This window comes from Amblyomma maculatum, chromosome 1 (assembly GCF_055883805.1).
Source record: "Amblyomma maculatum isolate TAMU_Amacu chromosome 1, ASM5588380v1, whole genome shotgun sequence".
NCBI lineage: Eukaryota > Metazoa > Arthropoda > Arachnida > Ixodida > Ixodidae > Amblyomma > Amblyomma maculatum.
The window spans coordinates 311,451,889-311,469,369 of NC_139344.1; the positions used below are offsets into that span (position 1 = coordinate 311,451,889).

At 43.8% G+C, this 17,481-nt stretch overlaps 1 protein-coding gene and 1 long non-coding RNA gene across 2 annotated transcripts; both read right to left on the bottom strand.

Annotated features, from left to right (window-relative positions):
- Window positions 1-1,425: 1,425 nt before the first annotated feature.
- LOC146207087 (uncharacterized) lies at window positions 1,426-3,100 on the bottom strand. The gene is made up of 2 exons (XR_014706044.1): window positions 2,884-3,100; window positions 1,426-1,566 (listed from the first exon to the last, which is right to left on the bottom strand). It is a non-coding gene; the product is annotated as an uncharacterized LOC146207087 (long non-coding RNA).
- A 5,959-nt stretch (window positions 3,101-9,059) lies between these two features.
- LOC146207088 (uncharacterized) lies at window positions 9,060-11,509 on the bottom strand. The gene is made up of 6 exons (XM_084587083.1): window positions 11,339-11,509; window positions 11,169-11,261; window positions 10,952-11,050; window positions 10,750-10,842; window positions 9,305-9,361; window positions 9,060-9,197 (listed from the first exon to the last, which is right to left on the bottom strand). Exons 1-6 carry the CDS (start codon window positions 11,402-11,404, stop codon window positions 9,117-9,119), a joined length of 489 nt encoding a protein of 162 aa, XP_084443209.1. The 5' UTR covers window positions 11,405-11,509; the 3' UTR covers window positions 9,060-9,116.
- Between the last annotated feature and the right edge of the window lie 5,972 nt (window positions 11,510-17,481).

Sequence of the window (17,481 nt, forward strand, 5' to 3'; positions counted from 1 at the left end):
GCCCTCCCCGCGGGAAAAGCGGCAGATCTGGAGAGAGCGCCTTGAGAGCGCTGGGACAAGGTCAATGTACAACTGGTCGCGCAACTTGGAAGAAAACGCGTGCAGCTGCCTACTGCCAGCGGCATCAACTCGATGATGAGGGCTCCTGCCATGGAGGAAGGAAGAACATAGGAGAGGCCCTTGCTATTCCCAATGCATTGGAGAAAGTGTGGCGGAAGTGACGTCAAAATTTAGGGTTAGCCAAGTCGGGCCATTAGCAACGGCGACGCGTTGCTATGAAAACTCGGGCCACTAGCAACAGCGTTGCTAAGGGCCCGAGCGAAACGGGCGGCATCGGCTGCTTCTCAGTCGGTAGCGGTGGCCGCGACTGAATCTGAAATGGTGGGTTTTGGCTTCGTGTGTGGAAGCCGTACACGTCTCATGATATTACGCACTCATTTGTTATGTAATACATTTCATTTCATCGCCGAGTCGCAGTTTTTTCTCGTCAAAGAAAATTTTATGGCGCGCCGCGATGGCTAGTGTCAATCGCTTGCACGTCGGCGTGCTTCACCGAGTCTTGCTTCGATCAGTTCCTTACTGCAGCTACCCAGGTCTGTGCAAAAAAACACGGACAGGAAGCGGTTTTCAGCATCGCCGCCGCTTCGTGTCGAAAGTATGACCGTAGAGCATCGTACACCGATGGCGCGTGCGATATCGTATTTCTAGGCGCCGATGCATACCATATTTCTATTCATGGGGAATGGTCGCCACTGAACAGCAAGCTTTAAAGCTATGTTGCTCACTTTCTCGGAAGATTCAATGATTAGCGCCCGCAGAACTGTGGCCGCTGGTGGCTCGCTGCTATATGAATTCCGATTTGTACCCGAAGACCCGAATTGTTTATGCTCCGAGTGTACTGCATGCATGTTTACATATACAGATTATCAACACTAAGCGAACAGCATATTCAAGTGAGCGGTCAACCACAAGGGAACATATTCCAGCTATAGCGCTAGTGTGCACACGCATTATACTGGTGAAAGAGAATTTGTAACGCCAGGTGAAAATTTTCTGCTGGTTTCCTGCTGGAATCCTGCTGGTTCCAGCAGTGCTGGGTTATTAGCACATTCCCAGCAGCTGCTGGAACCAGCAGCTGCTGGGAATGTGCTAATAACCCAGCACTGCTGGAACCAGTAGCTGCTGGGACCAGTAGCTGCTGGGACCAGTAGCTGCTGGAACCAGTAGCTGCTGGGACCAGTAGCTGCTGGGACCAGCAGCCACTGGGACCAGCAGCTATTGGAACCATTGGCTGCTAGGTTTCAACCGAGGGCTGCATATAGTCAGAATTTGGTGGATTGGTTCTCTGGGGGCTTGTCAGCCTACGAGAATTTGGTGCAGCGACTGCCTTGGACTGCACAAAGAAAATAATGGCAACAGCAGAGGTTTCAGTCATGACTCATAGTTTAATTTTATTTTCCATGCCCATATAAATTCTGCAATCTGCATGGACACATTTTCCCTTCGAGACTGTGGTACTGCAGCAGGTGTGCTCCAGCTCCAACTCGGATGGTGCCATGAAGGTAGCTGCATGAAAAAAAAACAGACCAGAAAAGTATGCTACCAAAACCATGCTACTGCACATAAAATATGAATAATGGAAATGGAAAGCATCTACCCAAGAACCACATATTTGGTGCAAATCCACATGAGAACTGGTCAAGTGTGATGCAAACCACGTTTAGAGAAAATTTTCAATGAGCAGCGCTTCTACTAATGTGTGGATGGCTAGCTTTTGCATGTGCCTGTGCAGGCTGCACCAATGCCCACACGCACCCATGGCGTTTCATTCATTCAACCATGAGAACGCCATTCCTAGGAAAGTGTCTGCATTGCTTTAGGCAGATGCAACGTAACAACTGGTGTGGTATTGCCAGAAAGGTTAGATGAAATGAGGGGCTCGTTATGATACAATTTAAAGGAGCAAACAGTCTAGAAGTCCAAGGTAAACATTGGGGATAATTTTTCTTTTTAGGTTTGTTGTCGATGTTGATAAGAATGAGTGTTAAGATGATTTAGGGAGAAAGAATATTAAATGAAATGTGGAAGGAAAAACAATGCCGCTTTTCATGCAATATTATTTCTCCCAAAATCATCATGAGACTCATTCTTGTTAATAACAACAACCCTAAAAAAAAAAATTATACCCAACGTTTACATTGGAGTCGTAGACTGTTCGCTCCTTTAAATTAAATCAGAGATGTCAGAGGTATACCCATTGCTAGCCAGACATGACTGTTTAGCGGCATATTCTTTTAACCTTGTTTGGTATGCCACTCGTCATACACCCATACCCTGCAAATGGATTGGCATGGAAAGACAGTCTAGTTAGTCTATTTGCAACGAACCGTATCGAATGTGTTAACTTGCACAGTGTGTTAACTTGCGATTAGACGTTCTTTGAATCCTTGGCTGTTCACCATTGTTCGTACAATGCGAAAAACAATCGGGCGACAAAGATATTTTACTTGCCGAAAATAGCACCAATGATACTTCGGCAAAATGATATGGCCTATTTTAAACTAGGGACGACAAAATTACCAGCTCACTTACTAGTCAATTACTAGTCACTCGACTAGTAAGCGGATCTCATCACTGCCGAACTGCGCTGGCAGTAGCTCACTTACTAGTCAATTACTATAGTCACTCGACTAGTAAGCGGATCCCATCACTGCCGAACTGCGCTGGCAGTGGTGCGCGCTTGAGTCACAGTTCCCGCTTGCTTCACTGTTCTTTTCCTCCGTGCCTATAATAAGCTCTCGCAAATCCACTAAACGTTACACAACGCGAGGACTACAAAAAAGAAAAAAAAAAAAAAGAAATGAGATGCACTTTTTTACTTACCAAACACACGCAGGTCCTAGGCCTTGCAGATGTCACATCACATTTCTCAGTCTTGACAGAAGTTGTTACACCACCTTGACCGGTTCAAACTTACGTAGATGTTTCAGGTAAAATGCCTTAAATAATTCATACTGACGACGACGTTTAAATATTGTAAAAAGCACAAAACACTCCTGCATTCGCAAACACGAGCCAGCACAGAACAGCTCACTAAGTAAATGTCTAAACTTCGGAACGGCTTCTTTTGGCTTGTTGAGCGTCAACCGGAGACTGGTTACGATAGTGTCGTATGCGCTGAAAATGCGCGTTTGTCACGTTACGAAAAAATACTCCTTAAATATTTCAAATTGTGCTAATATTACTATTTGTATACCATCTTACACGTAATTGTATTCGCTCTGCTCTGATCGTTGCACCAGATCGTTCGAAGGCGCATCGTCTGCTACGCTAGCAGATAATGGTGACAGCAGTAACAGCCTCGTGCATTACGCCGTGATAAACAAATTCGTAAAGATCAGATAACATTTTTTGCATCTTTGATGTTTGCAATAGCTCATAGCGGTATAACACTGCGGCTACCGGCCGAAAAAGAAAAGCATAGCTTCTTTAAAAAGGTGTCTTTCGCAGCTACGGTGATATTTTGATCACGGAGCGGAAACATGGTGTAAAAACGGGTATATACTTTCCGTGCTACGTTTTTGTAGAATGAATGAGCTCGCGATAGGGCAATGCAACAAGTTCTCACGTGCGTAAATGAACTCCATTACATGCGTTTGTAAACTTGGGTGGGTTACTTGCTGGTTCCAGTAGCATTCCAGGAGGGAACCAGCAAAATTCTAAAACCAGCAAAGAAAACCAGCAAGCACCCTGCTGGAACCAGCAAAGCCAGCAGGTTGCCTGCTGAGACCAGCAGACGCTCACTGCTGGAACCAGCACAGCCAGCAGGTCGCCTGCTGGGACCAGTGGAAAACCAGCAGGTCGCCTGCTGGGACCAGTGGAAAACCAGCAAGCACCCTGCTGGAACCAGTACAACCAGCAAAAATCCAGCAGGCTACCTGCTGGTTCCAGCACAAACCAGCAGCTTCCAGCAAGAAACCAGCAGAAAATTTCCACCTTTTATTGTTTTGGTTTCATAGACAAACACTGCATGCACGTAAAGGTTAAAACTGTCTGCCCGAGAAACCAATGAAAAGAATAATGTGCGCCTATGCAAATTAGAATTTGCTCACTAAGCTGCTATAGTGGTAAAAGTTTTCATCCATAAGAGTTTTTTTTAGAGCAAAGTTTGAGAATAGTTTCACTCGGTAATTTAAACTTGGGCTCATTGCCTACGAGTCTATTGTTTGGGGCCAACATGAAACCAATTCTGTGCACATGCACTTTTAGCAGTATGCTTTACTTTTCTCAGCCATGCTATACATAGCGTCTGTAATATTGTTTTATATACTGCAGTTAAGTGGCTCTTGCACCAGTCATACATGCAAGGTGACCTACCTTTTATCTCCTTATGCAAACATATATTTTCTCCTAAAGGGCAGAAAGGTCTTCATAAACAAAATTATGTGTATGACCTGGTTTTGCATTCTCTATAGAGAAGCCTTGTATAAATTTTGCCCTGTTATAGGGACGCTATAACAATGAAAATATACAGTGGAATACCATGCTTCATAACCAAAACATTTATTCGGGGTCGCTCGACCACTGCATTCAACGAGTGAACAGACATATGGAGTATTATGCACACTTAAACAATTGCTGCATGTGTTGAATGACATATAGTACAGAACACAGTATTCATTAGTATTTTTTATACAGTAGCAAATACTTACATGGTATATTTACTGAGGACATTTAGACAACTGTAATGAAAAAGAGTATAAGTAGCTTTCTAACATCTAGAATTAATGTACGTCCGACTAGTTTGCTGTAACATGAAAACCATTGTTAAGCATATGGCATAGCTAGTTCACAGATGAGCACTGTTACAAAATATGCAAATGTGCAAGACATGCTGTTGAAACAATGACATACGTGTGTTCTGTTATAATGAACATATTCATAGTCTCCACAAAACTGTTTACATATGCACAGTCTGTGGTTGCAGGGTAGCTTGCAGGCACTGTAACAACGTTTTAGTTGCATTGAACTGTAAAGCAGTTCACAATTTCAATGCTCGCAAAAGACTTTTGAAGGTTGATGTTCTCTGAACCACTTTCCAGAGGCTTTGCATAGTCATCTGGTACCTCGAGGACAGGTTGAATAAAGCTTGACGTTCATGCACTGGAGCTTGATGCTCATTCACTGGCTAAATATAGCACAGAGGCTATGCTGTGCATGTCCTCCATTACACTGAGAGCAATTCTGTTGCTATAAAATGCAAAAACAACAATGTGTCGTATGATGCCAGTGCACGTTAAAAACATAGATCAGGACGTTCTCAAACCGGGAGATGGGAGATTCTTCATGTGCCTGCTCTATTTCATGATAATCATGTTGCAGTTGTCTTTGGCGGACTCTTTTCCATACACAGCCAGTCAGTACAAACTGAATTTGGCCATTTGTTAGAATATATCCACTCGCGCGCTCTTCTCTACATCGATGTGAGGCAATAGGGGATGGAAGTGAAAGCACCTGGAATCGGGACCTTTTAAGAATTGTAGTGGTTTTTCAAAGCTACAAAAAATTTAAAATCCATCACCATGGATGAAATATATGTGGAAGCCTTACATTCTGGCTTCTCGTAGAGCTGCAGTGCAGTTTAAGGGTAGTAAACTTCACACTGGCATAAGTTTACTTATGTGTTGCTTGTAGCTACATATTTCCTTTCATTTTTATGTCACATAATACTAATTGCACCCCACTAACTGAAAAAAAGGGTAGTGTTTAAACAACTTTTAATACAATTTTCTGCTCTTCTAACAGAGAACCTATTTGTGGTTAGTGTTATCGTGGAGATTTGTAATAGTACAAGTTCAGACTGCTGTCATGACACCAGGAGGAGGAGGAAGATGAGGAGGAAAGGCAGGGAGGTTAACCCGTAAAATAAACCGGTTTGCTACCCTGCACTGGGGGAAAGAGGTGAGTGGATATAAAAGTTGTGAGAGAGGGATGGGTGAAGTTAGTGCAGTCACATCACAGACATGTCACATCATATCACGTCATAGGTTTCTGAAATCAAGGTACCTCTTTTCTTAAAACTCGAAAAATGATCTTGTGGCCAGCACAAGCTATGATTACTGTACACAATACATAGCACAAGTTCCAGAAAGGGAAAATAATGAACTTCTAGGGCTGCAACTTACTAAGGATTCAGAAAAGAAAAATGCAAGTGTCACTGAGCATCAAACTAAGCGAGCTTCATCTAAATCTGTTTATGGATTTCAGAAAACAAACAGTGCCTATTTACATACTACTGTCCCTTAAACTGAGTAAGCTTCCTGTACACTTGTCGCACATGAGTATCCTGGAAGCCTTCTGTGACCATTTTGCCTGCATGAAAGAGCCTCATATTCAAGAAGCACTCTGTGATGCTTTGTACAAGTAAAATGTAGTGATTTTCAAGTGGAGCAGTGTCAAACATGTGCTCATGAAGCTCTGGAAAAAGCTCTCTTTGCTGAAAGGAGTCTAAAACCTCATGCACAAGATCCCTCAGCAAGTTTTTCGATGTTATGCACTTAGTATGTAGTGCCCACCGCACAAGTGACTCACTTTTTTTGCAAATTTCAATTACGCTTTGTGATGGGTAGCGTAGTCCTCCCCTGCTTTTCCTCCGGATGAATGAGTAGCTATGTGCATCAGGCTGAGTTGTGAAAAGTGCTGCCGTGCAACGTTCACACAGCAGCTTTGCATTTAACTTGTGCGCAACATAGCCAGCCATGTAGGTAACTACTCTTGTTCCCCATTCAGTGATGTGTCCTGGATGAGAGATGTAGTCGTGGTCACTGGCTACTTGTTGGTGTTGCGCAGCTGTGTCATTGTCCAAAATCAGTCTTCTTTCTGTCGATGCATTCAACCTTTCACTTGCTGAAGCACTGGGCACACTGCTGCACGATAAGATTGCGACTGCCTCCAGCGGTAAACAGTTCCCAGTGGCAGCATCACCCAATTCATTTTGAATAATTACTCTTTTGAATGCGGCGCGAAACTGCTGTGTAGTTGGGTTGTCGTTGTGACCCCCATGTGACCTAATGAGGCCAAAAAAAAGTTCCAGATGGTCTTGACAAATTTTGTGGGCTGGAAGGTATTTCAAAACTTTCTTTTCCCCAACAGTGAAATTGTAAACAGCAGTTAGGCTTTTCATGCACGTAATGAAACCAATAAATCCTGTTTTCCGAGCTGTCTCTACCAGTCTTCGACCATTTATGGATTCTTTCAAAGATGAAAGGTACATGGTTGAAGTTTTAAACATGGCCTCAATGCTGTTCAGATTTCTCTCATTTAATGGTTTTTTGAACCCCTTTTGGTGCATGCTCCTTGAATTTAGTGCGTCAAATGTGTTGTTTATACACATTAAAAATTTTTTGGTAGGTTCAGAGTTGGCAAACCCTTCTAGTTTAAGCTCTCGGCATTCAGCCAGTGCTGTTGCAACAGAAATGCTCATTACTTGTGCTGCCAGTCTAACTTTCATTGGCTGTCTGTGCCATTCAATATGGGCTCTGCACAATTTGTTTGCCAAGTGAATCCCTTCTTTTTGCTGCAAATTGTGCAACCGTTCAACATGCTGCCATGCTACTGTTCTCCCATTATTATCAATGAAAGTTTTTTTATGTGCTAAAGCATTGCGCACAAGTTTTAGCATGTGGCAAGGATCGAGGAATGCAGCCACAGGTTCCTGGGTGGCAGGATGAGGGAATGTTGTTCTTAAGTAATCCACATTCCTGAAGCTGCACCCAAGCTCTTGCAGCATGGCCAAATTAGCTGGAGCACCATCACATGTATGTGATACAATCATTGCCCCGGCATCATGAGCAAGCAACAGGCTTTGTGTGACTAAATTTGCGCGCTGTTCTCCAACGAGACCATCGACAAAAAAGTATCCTAAGGGCAGCTTCCATCGTCCATTGATGGCCACTGCCATGAGAACAAAAGCTGATTTTGCCTGAGGCAGGCAATCACTATCTACTCCTGTGCCGATGTCAGCAAACCCTTCAAAATGACCCCTATTCCACTGGACCTGCTGCCTGATTGCCATCTCATCGACCATCAAACTGCACACAGTTTGGTGGCCTTGGCTCTTCATGTCATCGCATTTCATTTTTAGCGCTTTAAATGCCTCGGTGGAAAACCCAGCATTACCGTCTACTGTTTGATACCACTTCCTTAGTGTTCTAGGGTGAGGCAAGCAGGTGTCGAAGACTTGACGTACATAATTATATGCTCGTGGCGAATAGAAATTTAGAGTAAGGGCAAATGCCCTGAGCTCAGGTGAGAACTGCCTAGGTACGTCTTTTCCAGATCGCTTTGATAACTGCCTTTTAAGGAGATGCTGATTGGCAGCACCAAGAGTGTCGAGCATGGCCACTTGCTCCTTTAGTAGGATGTTCTGCCGCATTAGTGTTTGCAGAACTGCCTTCAGCTCGGCATTCTGCTTCTGCAGTCTTCTTCTGCACTGCTGCAGCCTCTTGATTTTTTTTTTAGTCCTTGCATGGTCTTCAGCAAACTTCTTGGCGCGTGCTCTCAAGAAGGCTTTTCTGGAGTGTCAGCCTATAAAGTGGAACTGAAATTTAGCCTCCTTTGACAACTGCAGGCTGCTAGAGTGCAGCCACATGTACTTTCATCAGTAACGATATGCAAATTTGGACTGTGGTTTACGTAAAATCAAAATTTTCTGGACTCACCGGTTCTTCTGTTTCTTGCACCATAGTTCCAAACCAGGAGATCTTACAGCAGCTACCTCAGCTTGATGTGGAGGACACTCACAAACTCAAAAATTCATTGATTTATTGATCAAAAAGCAGCATACATATATGTTAGATGTGTTAGCCAGAATCATGGGTGCAAAATCAAGCTAGAAACAGTCACTCACAATCCCTTATTACGCAGTGTCATTGGATTATAAGTAATAAGCGCATGCCAGAAATAGACCATTCACACACACACACACACACACACACACACACACACACACACACACACACACACACACACACATGCAGTCTTTGCTGTTGAATAGTGTTTCTAGATTAACTTTTTCTTCTTAGGTAACTCTCTCTTTCTAAGTGTTTTCTGTCTGGCTAACTTACCGCTACTAGCTTTCTCTTTCTTGGTGTCGCAACAGAGCTTGGGGTTCGACAGAGTTGTGGAGGCACCTTTACCTGCACAAATTGTTGTTTGCAGAATATTTTACGATATTGTGAGGAAAATAATGCTTAAATAAATGAAATTTGCAATGACAGCCTCATCAGCATGGTATTTTACTCACATGACATCCATTATCTGGGAACTCACTTTCCTCCGATGATGAGACGCTAAAGCTGACCTAGAAAACAGATATTGTCACTGCATGTAAACCATACTCGGCAGGCGATGAATTTGCAATTCATACTATGTACTGAGCTTGCATACGATTTGAAGATTGGAAGTTTCAGCTTTCCTAGCACAATATATTCCCCATCCTTCAACAAATCTGTAGTTACCTGATCCTCGCCAGCTGCTTTCCTTCTTTTCATACTTTCTAAACCTTTCTTAACCTCATTCTTCATCACTGGTGGAACATCCGACTGATTTTCCTTACTGCTAATCTCATTATTGTCCTGAATACTTTGATTACTGTACAGATCAGTATAGAACTCCTCGGCTACTTTGACTATATCTTGTCCATATTTGTGATGACATTGCCTGCCTTGTCCCTTAGCGCATATATCGATTTTTGCCAATGTCCAGCTTTCACTTTGCCGCTTTAAAGCTGCCCCCTATTCTTTAGAGCATGCTCACATTCCCCATGTTATACTTCCCTATGTCGGCCACTTTTCGCCTACTGATTAGCTTTGGTATCTCTGCCAGCTCTACCGTGTCTGTTGGGTTGGAATCTTTCTTAATTTGACGTTTCTTAATCAAATCTTTCGTCTCCTTACGATAGTTTACCAGTATCCTCCCTAACTATCCTCCTGCCTACTTCTACCGCGCACTCAGTAATGACATCTCTGAAATTATTGTTCATTGCTTCTAGGTTAAGGTCGTCATCCTCAGTTAACGCTGAATATCTATTCTGTAGCGAGATCCTGAATTCTTAAGCCTTCCCCCTCCCCGCTGATCCGTTGACGGGCTTTTTTCTTACTAATCTGTTTCGCTCTCTCTTCAGATCTAGACTAATTCGAGACCTTAATCCCGTGGCCACCGCATCGCACCTTTCTGACTGCCTTTACATCATCCATGATGCTAGGGTTCGAACACAGTATGAAATCAATTCATTCTTAGTCTCCCCGTTAGGACATTTCCATATCCACTTCCGGTTCTTCTGTTTACTGAAGAAGGTATTCATGATTCTTAAGTTATTGCGCTCTGCAAACACGACTAGTAACTCCCCCTGCTATTTCTAGAACTAATACTATATTCACCCACTGCCTGGTCTCCAGCCTGCTTTTTTCCTACCTTGGTAGTAAAGTCACCCATTATTATAGTATACTGCATCTTTACTTTCCCCATTGCCAGTTCTACGTCTTCGTAGAATTCTACATGGAAGTTAGCACTCTCCAAACGAGGCATGAAGGCGACAACTGGGCATGATTTTAGAGAAAAAAAAGTCAATAAATTGTGAGAAAAACTTTCAATGCAGAGTAATGTCAGATACTTTGAACAGATTTATCAAATAACACCCAAGAGAAAAATGTATTCCACTAAAGAGTTTCTGCTTGTATAGCCAGTTACCTCTGCAAGTGCTGAAGGACCAGAAGCACTACGAAAAAGTCCAGACGTCGATGGCAAGGCCTCCGGGCTGGTGTCATCTCGATGGCTGACTGCCTGTTAAAACAAGATTCTTGTATAATTAGCAAATTAATAGCTTCATTCATGAAGACAACTGTTTTAAGCAAACATCACACTGAAAGGCTGCTGATGAGAATCCAGCTACCTGAGTGGGTGTAGAGCTCCTTGGATAATTCACGCTGCACATGGCATGTTGTGCTGAGATGATCCCTAGGTCAGACTCGTCCCCAAGAACCATAGACTCCTAAAGAAGTGATGGATCTGCTTAAAACTTAATTGGCTTTTTTTCTTTTTTCCTTATAAAGACAGCAACTGTTGAATATCTACCACAGGCTACACACGAGCTGTAAGCAAATAGGTACCTGTGCAAGCTCAGGATCTTGAGAAACTGTCAATTCAGGAGGAACCAAGTAGGCTGCCTCCTGTGGAACGTATTCCTCCGTATGAAGAGGTTCCTAAAAACGGCATGAAAATAAAAAAAGAAAGCAATGGAATTTCAACATTTAGAAATCAAATCAGTGCCAGAGCTCACCTCTGTATCGCAGCTCATGTCCACGTTCCTTGTGCAGCCACTAGCTTCAGTTGACTTCTGTGACATTTCGGGGACCTAAAGTGGTACACATCAAATGGTCATAGTACCGGGGAATTGTTGCAGAAAATATATAAATTAATTGGATCATTTATATATGGTAACTGAATAGGTTCAATGCTTTTCCTCGCTTGTCTCATATTCTATGTGGCATTCGTTAGCGATATATACATATATATGTTCACACCATGCAAGGAATCGAAAGCTCTCGAAATACTCGACTTCGATCTTCTTCTGCATGCTAAAGCAAGCTAGAACCTTGCAATTGTGCTCATAACGTCAGACCTAGCCGCATGCATATTCATGCATGCACGTCAACGCAAATTCTATCTCACCTCGTTTTTCACCAAAAGCGTAGGAACAGCATCAACTGTTAGCCGAACGAGACGCGGCGATGTGCGACTGAAGTGCTCCGGCAGAAAATGCTTTGAGCACACGCACGCTCGCTTTGGAGGTAGCCAGTTCATCCGATTACACTTTACGACATCAATCCACTCCTTCCGACGACATTCTGTTTTGGGAAACCTTTAAAAGAGAAAGAGCGCTACTTAATTTTGCTTCAAATTGAAAGCAGACGAAATACTCACTCGTGGAAAGTGATGCCCGATTCCTTGAGTCGCGTACGCGACTTGCAGCCTGGGACGCAGCAGCTCGGCATGATGCCCAGCCCTAAAAAGCTAGCAGCAGCCTTCGACGGGCGAACAAAGACCCTACGTTCGCGATGCTATCGCGAGAAGTTTCGCTTGTTTCGCCTTTACCCGACGGCGCGTAAATTGAGCCGGCTGATCGCGAGCGTGGCGCGGAGGAGGTACAAGAGCGTCGCGGGGAGAGAAAATGCGGAGGGAAAAAGAGGAGGAGAGACGTTGCAGCTTCCGGTCGCGGCGCGGCCGCGCCGGCTTCAAAAAAATGACGTCAGGGCCTCTTCCTAAGTTCTTTCCTTCCTCCATGGCTCCTGCGAACTGTGAGGCAAATTACTAGCGCACAGAAAATAAGATCTGCCAGAACTCCAAAGAACTAGAAAGTAAACATAATATTCGCGCTCAGGAATGAATGCAGTTTTTGTTTCTTGCGTAAGAAAAAACGTGTCACATTTTTAATAATATTTTAACTTGTTTCTAACGGCCTCTCATTATCCGCTGCGTGTTGCCAATTGTGTTGCCAATTTAGCTACTTTGTAGCTAGATTTAGCTACTTTTGGACTCAACTAGCTACCAAGAAAGGTAGTTTAGCTACGAGTAGCTGTTTTAGCTCTTTTCTTCAAAATCTAGCTACAAATCTAGCTATTTTGGTGAAATCTAGCTTAAATCTGGCTACATTTCGGAAAATTACTATTCTGGCGTGAAAAATCTTCCCACAGACGCTACACATCATGCTACACATGATGAAACTGACGTCAGGCACATAGCGTCATCTGGTAGGTTTTAAACAAGACGCAAACCAGACAAAGATATCTTGCGAGAAAGAAGGAAACACTTGAAAAGAGAGAGGAGGATGCAATACAAGGCGCCACTTAAAGGGTGTTGGTATGCCTCGCCGCCTCTGCCTCCATGAGCTTCCTTCATGTCCGCCTCAATGGGAAAAAGAATAGAATAGCTCACGAAGTAAAGAGGCGAGGCGATGCGGCTGATGCGGCGGCGCAACTTCTGGCGGGTGTCTCCTATCGCGCAGCGCTGGGGCTCCGAAGAGCATCGAAGTCGTGCTCGCGGTACACTATAATTGTGCATGTGTGTACGCATTCCTATTATTTAAACTCTTAACGTTCTTTGCACGGCTACCATAAGGCGCCTGGAATCGACTGTCTGATTCGACTCTCTCTGCGGATCATGCGCGGTCAGCACCGAGCGGATAAAAGAGGCCAAGAGGCCCACCGGTCCGAGTTACGCCGAGTCGCGGACTGAAGATATCGCCTAGACAGTCATTACACCTTTCATAGCTCTCCGTTCATAGGCTTCTGTGTACGTGCAAAAAGTAGATAAACGACCATTCTTTACATGTTTACAGAGCAGTGATGCATTCGCACCTCGACTTTTCTTAGCGCGCAAGCCTTAACGCTTTGCGAAATCGTCTGCCTAAATTATCGGAATCGAAACCTGAGCACATTCATCATTCGTTATTCGTTAGTTAGCACTTGTCATGCGTAGTCGCCTGCAATATCTTGATAGCTGTGTTTAATTTTTACAATAATAGAGCTGCCTATATATGCGTTATATATGCAAAATATAAAATAAAATTTCTTAAGAAAACATCTAGCTACTTTTAGCTCCTTGCTTGATTTTTTAGCTACTTTTAGCTACTTTCACGCTGCCATCTAGCTACTTTTGCTTGTCGACATTTGGCAACACTGCTCAGATATGGTTCAGACTACAGTTCAGACCAAAGTGCATAGAATATACTGGCTAGTGTGCCGTGCGGAGGGCTCTCTCAATGGGAGGAGGTGTCCGCGCCGGCGATGCCTTCCAACTTTGGCCGCCAGGGGCGCTGCTCATCGTAAAGGTGCCGTCGACGCCGTCGGCCGCCGGCGCGCCCTTGATTTGCCGCAGCTGCGCTGGCCGAGCCATCAGTGGGTTCGAGCGCTTTGGACGCGTCTACGCTGTTCTTTTGTTTTAGTCGTTCTGTTTCTTGCATTCATATGAGATAATTAAATTTGCAACGACTAATGATGCTAAAAATAAAGCATCAGGGCAGGGAAAAGACATGTTTCGTGTCGCTTTGTCGGAGTGGCTACCGCTCGAATCAGGACTAGGTTTCTATGTTCGGTGTGCCATCGGACCCTGCGCAGCTTGCGTAGTGGAAGCGGCTGATTAAAAGACAGGACCGCAAGTTGACTTCAACGTGTGTTGTCTGCGAAAAATATTTTGAGGAGAGCTACATCAAGAGAACGTTCAAAGTGACAGTAATTAGGCATCGTCAACGAGCTCGCTATAGAGATAGACCACGAATTAATCCTGAAACCGTGCCAATGCTATTCGACCATTATCCGAACTATCTTCTGCCTAAGAAGACATCTAAAAGAAAGTTGAGGAACCTCTGTGACCAACCGGCCGCTAAACGACAAAAAACGCAGTGCCGTAATGCCAGTGGTGCAGACGACAGCCTTGCACGCACCGTCAAGGATGTTTGACAATGCTTCCAAGGAGCTGGCAGCAGCTAGAAGAGCCGAGCGAGAACTCATGCCCGCAGCAGCAGACGTGCAGCTTTGAGCATCGGGATCCGTTTGACTCAGTTTACATACCTGCAACTTGGACCAAATTAACCGAAGCACCTGCTGGATCTGTAGCCTACGCGCGTTATCGAGCCTTAAAAAAAAAAAAAAAAAAAAAAGAACTTTGTCACTTTGTACATAGAAAAAGTGATAACTTTTGGAAGCCTGAACGCAGTTCTGTGGACACTATAGTGTATACTCTCGGAAAAGAAAAAAACAAGCGCGTACAATACAACAATATCTAAAGCTGAAGATAGAGCTATATAGGCAGAGTGCACTGGAGGGTCTTTGTTCCGAATGTGGCCTGCAACCAGCTGATTCAGGAAGCACATATCATTCATGGGAATATATTTTGCAGAAAAAGTGTCGCTTGACCGTCAACTCTGAAGGGGTTAGCTGCGCTTAATGCAAATACCAGCGGAGGCTTACACAAGATGCGCAGAAAGAAGGAAAAAGCATGCAACTAGCCAAATAAATGCTGCAACATTTCTCGCGCTCTGAGAAGAGCTAAGAGAAAACTGGCATGGAGCGCAAAACAAGTGGCTATATTGAAAGCGCAAAATGAGGAGCTAATAAGTGAGTCTGTGGTTAAAGCTTTTTTTTTTTTTTTTTTTTTTTTTTTTTAAATCCCGCGCGTGACCTAGACAATTGTGACCGTACAACAACCGCTCGGCTGCTGAAACCGCGAAGCAGAAACTGGTGAAGAAAGTAAAATTAATTATAAATTACTTAGCGGTGGTAAGCGAGAAACCACGTGGAGAATTACAGGAATATCTAGCGCATCATTAGCAAGTGAAAAAAAAAAAAATACCACCAAAAATTGGTATCAGACTACTTTAAAATTATTGCGGTGTCATATGTGCGGCCTTTCTCCAAAACCTTTAGCGGTTCATTTCTATATTTTTACTTGTTTATTGTTGCTGCGACTTTTTGCTCAAATTTTACTATATTGTAGACTTTGTAAAAAAAAAAAGAATCAGTGATACAATCACCACTTTTGTTTCTTGTCTTTCCTTCTGTTACAAAAAAAAGCGCACCGCATAATAATCATTTATGTATGAAGCAACAATTAAGTGACTTCCTAATAAAACAAATTAATAAAGAGTAAGAACAGATTCAGACTGCTTGTGTTTATTGTCGAATGCGATCTTTGAAAACATAAAAAGCGCCCTTCTTTTCTGTAGCATATATGTGACGCTATAAAACGTCACTAACCTATCACCTATATCACCTTAGCAATAAGCATGACTGAATTGCAGAAACGTCGACGTAAAAAAGCATGAGGCCCGTATTGACGTTCGTAGCACTTGACTGCGGCATCGCGATATACCATGGACCATAAGAAAAGACCGAAGAGTAAATAAAATTCAAAGTTGGATTAATGAACAGTGTAAAATATTAAGGGCATTTTCTGATACCTGTGTCACACGGACAATAACAGTCGTCGTCGATCCGTTCCGGGTTAGATCGCGATTGAGAATATAGTTGCCATAATTCGGGACAACCACCTGGATATGAGCTGACTGAGCGCTCACTCAGAAGGAAGATAGATACGATACGCAACATCCGCGATCGCGATGCGTGGATCGCAATCGAGTGGCTCTAGATCAAATAAAATCGTCATCGGAATATTTCATAGCAATATATTGAATCCGGCCCGGACTCGATCGTTTAGTCAAAGACTAACAAACTATTGCAACCAACGTGTCAACTTTAGGTGGTTTTCTCAAATTTCTTCTCTCGCTGGATATCAGGAAGTCAATATGTGTTCTGCTTAAGACCTTATCCGGTTCAGCTGAATAAATAAAACAGATATATAGCAGACATGGACCAGACAGTATTTGTTAAACGCTTCCTCGAGCGCTATTTGAGCGTATAATTTTCTCCGCACAGTACTAGGACGGTATGAATGTCTTCCACCAAGACTGTTTTTAGACACAAAGTGCGCTTAAACGGTCGAGAGACAAGTTTCATAGTGAAAAGCGCAGCGCGCTATCCGGACCTATATGCCGCCTATGCTGCCGAGGCCGCGAACGCGGAGCGATAGCACCTTAGCTATTGGTAGCGCCGCCCCGCGGTGGTAGCGGGAAGGCATCACCGCGGCGGACACGCCAGCGCGCGCCCTCGGCACACTAGCCAGTATATTCTAGGCACTATAGTTCAGACCAAAGCCTATTTCATCCGCGGAATGGGTGCGTCGGCGGCCCCGGGTCAACGTTCATCGTTGCGTGCTGCGTACAGAGTGGGTTATCTGTAACAAACAGTCAGTATTTCATTCTGCTGGTTTTGGTAGAGCTTTACAGCAAGGCGAAGACTGTGTGTGCTCGATAAGAAACTGATTGCCGCTGCATGTGCGCATTTCCGGACGATGGGACAATGCTGCGTCACAGCTCGGCGGCTCGGCTCGGCCTCCCAGGCACGTCGCAAAAGTGGTGGCTTAATTGTTTTACGGATACACGTCTGCATGAGCGGCGTATCGCTGCATGTTTTAATTGAACGGTGAAGGTGAGATTTTATTGCCCCCAAGATGCGTGTCGCATTGCTCAAAGCCTTCCGTTCCGCTCCCTTTGCTGCGTGTTTTGCTTTTACCGCACCAACGTTCGCTGAACGTGCTTTAGCTGTTATTACAGTGATGTTCCTATTGTCAATGGGATCTTTCTCATGAACATGTTAAATGCTTAAGTTGTAAATTTGTAACCTCACATTGACTCCTCTCAGTGGCAAATGAAGCGCGAGTAAAATAATGGAATCATAAACAGGGCGAGATTTATTGGAGAAAAGCTATATCGTAGATATTTTGACTTCTCAGCCGCATTAACTTCTAAATACTAGTAATCCCAATTTGAATTGCTTACCTAAGCTCTTACAGGTTGGCGTTCTAACG

Coding starts and splice junctions, on each gene's coding strand:
- LOC146207088 (XM_084587083.1), bottom strand. CDS start 11,404: ATGTCACAGAAGTCAACTGAAGCTAGTGGCTGCACAAGGAACGTGGAC. Junction 11,262..11,338: donor ACATGAGCTGCGATACAGAG/GTGAGCTCTGGC, acceptor TGCCGTTTTTAG/GAACCTCTTCATACGGAGGA. Junction 9,198..9,304: donor TCCCAGATAATGGATGTCAT/GTGAGTAAAATA, acceptor CAATTTGTGCAG/GTAAAGGTGCCTCCACAACT.